General features: G+C 61.6%; 1 protein-coding gene across 1 annotated transcript in view; it reads left to right on the top strand.

The window, feature by feature from the left end:
* Positions 1–2,752: 2,752 nt before the first annotated feature.
* Positions 2,753–4,275, top strand: part of LOC140372412 (Rieske domain-containing protein-like) — a 2,635-nt gene continuing 1,112 nt past the window's right edge. The window contains exon 1 of the mRNA XM_072459508.1: positions 2,753–3,042. Within this exon, the coding sequence (XP_072315609.1) occupies positions 2,889–3,042 (154 nt within the window). The 5' untranslated portion in view covers positions 2,753–2,888. The remainder of the gene's footprint in view (positions 3,043–4,275) is intronic.

Genomic DNA, 4,275 nt, shown 5'->3' with positions numbered 1-4,275 from the left:
TCGCCCTCCGACCCCTGACCACACCCTCCGACCCCTGAACTCGCCCTCCGACCCCTGACCACACCCTCCGACCCCTGAACTCGCCCTCCGACCCCTGACCACACCCTCCGACCCCTGACCACACCCTCTGACCCCTGACTGCGCCTAGAAATTCTGTCCATAAAAACTATGAACAGAACCGGTGACAAAGGGCAGCCCTGAGGAGTCCCACATGCACTGGGAACAGGTCTGACTTACTGCCGGCAATGTGAACACAGCTCCTGCTCCGGTCATACAGGGACCGGACAGCCCTGAGCAAAGGGCCCCGGACCCCGTACTCCCGGAGCACCCCCCAAAGGACACCCCGAGGGACACGGTCGAAAGCCTTCTCCAGATCCACAAAGCACATGTGGACTGGTTGGGCAAACTCCCATGAACCCTCGAGCACCCGATGGAGGGTATAGAGCTGGTCCAGTGTTCCACGACCGGGACCAAAACCGCTCTGCTCCTCCTGAATCTGAGGTTCGACTATCGGTCGGATTCTCCTCTCCAGGACCTGGAATAGACCTTATGGGCTGAGGAGTGTGATCCCTCTGTAGTTGGAGCACACCCTCCGGTCCCCCTTCTTGAACAGAGGGACCACCACCCCGGTCTGCCAGTCCAGAGGCACGGTCCCCGACCGCCACGCGATGTTGCGTGTCAACCAAGACAGTCCTACAACATCCAGAGACTTTAGGTCCTCAGGGCGAATCTCATCCACCCCCAGAGCCCTGCCACTGAGGAGTTTGCGAACAACCTCAGTGACTTCAGCTTGGGTGATGGATGAGCCAGCCTCTGATATATATAACATGTGTATTACATATAACATGTGTATTACATATAACATGTGTATTACATATAACATGTGTATTACATATAACATGTGTATTACATATAACATGTGTATTACATATAACATGTGAGTTACATATAACATGTGTATTAATGCAGAGGTCCCGTCTACAGACGGGCCCTCTGCAGACGGGATCTCTGCAGACGGGCCCTCTGCAGGCGGCCCCTGTGCAGGCGGGCCCTCTGCAGACGGGCCCTCTGCAGGCGGGACCTCTGCAGACGGGCCCTCTGCAGGCGGGCCGTGTGCAGGTGGGCCCTCTGCAGGCGGGACCTCTGCAGACGGGCCCTCTGCAGGCGGGCCCTCTGCAGGCGGGACCTCTGCAGACGGGACCTCTGCAGACGGGCCCTCTGCAGACGGGCCCTCTGCAGGCGGGCCCTGTGCAGGCGGGCCCTCTGCAGGCGGGACCTCTGCAGACGGGCCCTGTGCAGGCGGGTCCGTCTGCAGACGGGACCTCTGCAGACGGGATCTCTGCAGACGGGCCCTCTGCAGGCGGCCCCTGTGCAGGCGGGCCCTCTGCAGACGGGCCCTCTGCAGGCGGGACCTCTGCAGGCGGGACCTCTGCAGACGGGCCCTGTGCAGGCGGGCTCTCTGCAGGCGGGACCTCTGCAGACGGGCCCTCTGCAGGCGGGCCCTCTGCAGGCGGGCCCTCTGCAGACGGGCCCTCTGCAGGCGGGCCCTCTGCAGGCGGGACCTCTGCAGGCGGGCCCTCTGCAGACGGGCCCTCTGCAGACGGGCCCTCTGCAGACGGGCCCTCTGCAGATGGGCCCTCTGCAGACGGGCCCTCTGCAGGCGGGCCCTGTGCAGGTGGGCCCTCTGCAGGCGGGACCTCTGCAGGCGGGCCCTCTGCAGACGGGCCCTCTGCAGGCGGGACCTCTGCAGACGGGACCTCTGCAGACGGGCCCTCTGCAGACGGGCCCTCTGCAGGCGGGCCCTGTGCAGGCGGGCCCTCTGCAGGCGGGCCCTCTGCAGGCGGGCCCTCTGCAGACGGGCCCTCTGCAGACGGGCCCTCTGCAGACGGGCCCTCTGCAGGCGGGCCCTCTGCAGGCGGGACCTCTGCAGACGGGCCCTGTGCAGGCGGGTCCGTCTGCAGGCGGGCCCTCTGCAGACGGGCCCTCTGCAGATGGGCCCTCTGCAGGCGGGCCCTCTGCAGGCGGGCCCTCTGCAGACGGGCCCTCTGCAGACGGGCCCTCTGCAGACGGGCCCTCTGCAGACGGGCCCTCTGCAGGCGGGCCCTCTGCAGGCGGGCCCTCAGCTCAGAGCCTTTCGTGTCGTGATTTTACCTGGTGTAACAGACTTTGATACTCCCTCTGTTGATCAGAGTGACCACATTTAGCGCCACATTTAGCGCCACATTTAGCGCCACATTTAGCGCCACATTTAGCGCCACATTTAGCGCCACATTTAGCGCCACATTTAGCGCCACATTTAGCGCCACATTTAGCGCCACATTTAGCGCCACATTTAGCGCCACCTTGTGATGAACTGAAGCTCTTTCTGCTTCTCTCTTTAGGTCCAAAACGATCGGATGTGTTGTTCTGGAGTTAAGATTAAACAAGAGCTGATCTTCTGCTGGTTTCCTCTCCTCAGACCAGCACCCGCACCAGCACCCGCACCAGCACCAGTACCAGCACCAGCACCCGCACCAGCACCAGCACCAGCACCAGCACCCGCACCAGCACCCGCACCAGCACCAGCACCAGCACCCGCACCAGCACCAGCACCAGCACCAGCACCAGCACCCGCACCCGCACCAGCACCAGCAGCCGCACCAGCACCAGCACCAGCACCCGCACCAGCACCCGCACCAGCACCAGCACCAGCACCCGCACCAGCACCCGCACCAGCACCAGCACCAGCACCAGCACCCGCACCAGCACCAGCACCAGCACCCGCACCCGCACCAGCACCAGCACCCGCACCAGCACCCGCACCAGCACCAGCACCAGCACCAGCACCCGCACCAGCACCAGCACCAGCACCCGCACCCGCACCAGCACCAGCAGCCGCACCAGCAGCGATGGCAGAGGTGCTGAGCACAGACGGACTGCACTTTGTGGGGAAAACAGAGGAACTGATCGCAGCCAAACGAACCCTTCTCACTCTGGAGGGACGAGACGTTCTCATCATCCACCACCAGGGGGAGTTCTACGCCATCGACTCTTACTGCTACCGTCAGTGCCACGCCCACGACAGCCTTATGTTTTTAAACACGCCCACAACAGCCTTATGTTTTTAAACACGCCCACAACAGCCTTATGTTTTTAAACACGCCCACAACAGCCTTATGTTTTTAAAGTGGACACATTCTGAAAAACAAGTGGTCAAGGGTTAAGGTCAGGGGATTAGGGGTCAGGGGATTAGGGGTCAGGGGATTAGGGGTCAGGGAATTAGGGGTCAGGGAATTAGGGGTCAGGGGATTAGGGGTCAGGGGATTAGGGGTCAGGGATTAGGGGTCAGGGGATTAGGGGTCAGGGATTAGGGGTCAGGGGATTAGGGGTCAGGGAATTAGGGGTCAGGGAATTAGGGGTCAGGGGATTAGGGGTCAGGGGATTAGGGGTCAGGGATTAGGGGTCAGGGGATTAGGGGTCAGGGGATTAGGGGTCAGGGATTAGGGGTCAGGGAATTAGGGGTCAGGGAATTAGGGGTCAGGGAATTAGGGGTCAGGGGATTAGGGGTCAGGGATTAGGGGTCAGGGGATTAGGGGTCAGGGGATTAGGGTCAGGGGATTAGGGGTCAGGGGATTAGGGGTCAGGGAATTAGGGTCAGGGGATTAGGGGTCAGGGGATTAGGGGTCAGGGGGGATTAAGGGTCAGGGGATTAGGGGTCAGGGGATTAGGGGTCAGTGGGGATTAGGGGTCAGGGGATTAGGGGTCAGGGGGGATTAAGGGTCAGGGGATTAGGGGTCAGGGGATTAGGGGTCAGTGGGGATTAGGGGTCAGGGGATTAGGGGTCAGGGGGGATTAAGGGTCAGGGGATTAGGGGTCAGGGGGGATTAAGGGTCAGGGGATTAGGGGTCAGGGGATTAGGGGTCAGGGGTCAGGGGATTAGGGGTCAGGGGGGATTAAGGGTCAGGGGATTAGGGGTCAGGGGATTAGGGGTCAGGGGTCAGGGGATTAGGGGTCAGGGGATTAGGGGTCAGGGGGGATTAAGGGTCAGGGGATTAGGGGTCAGGGGATTAGGGGTCAGGGGTCAGGGGATTAGGGGTCAGGGGATTAGGGGTCAGGGGGGATTAAGGTTCAGGGGATTAGGGGGTTAGGGTCAGGAGTTACGGTCAAAGGTTGAGGTCAGGGGATTAGGGGTCAGGGGTCAAGGTCAGGGTTTAAGGTCAGGGGTCAGGGTCGACTCTCCACGTGTTCAGGTGGGCGGAGCAATGGCGATCGGCACAGCAGGGTTCAAGCGGTCAG

This window comes from Eucyclogobius newberryi, unplaced genomic scaffold (genome assembly GCF_026437365.1).
Source record: "Eucyclogobius newberryi isolate DKJ021-1_F unplaced genomic scaffold, fEucNew1.0.hap1 SCAF_23, whole genome shotgun sequence".
Taxonomy (NCBI): Eukaryota; Metazoa; Chordata; class Actinopteri; order Gobiiformes; family Gobiidae; genus Eucyclogobius; species Eucyclogobius newberryi.
Note: the sequence above shows the minus strand (reverse complement) of the source record. Positions and strands in the feature narration are given on the sequence as shown.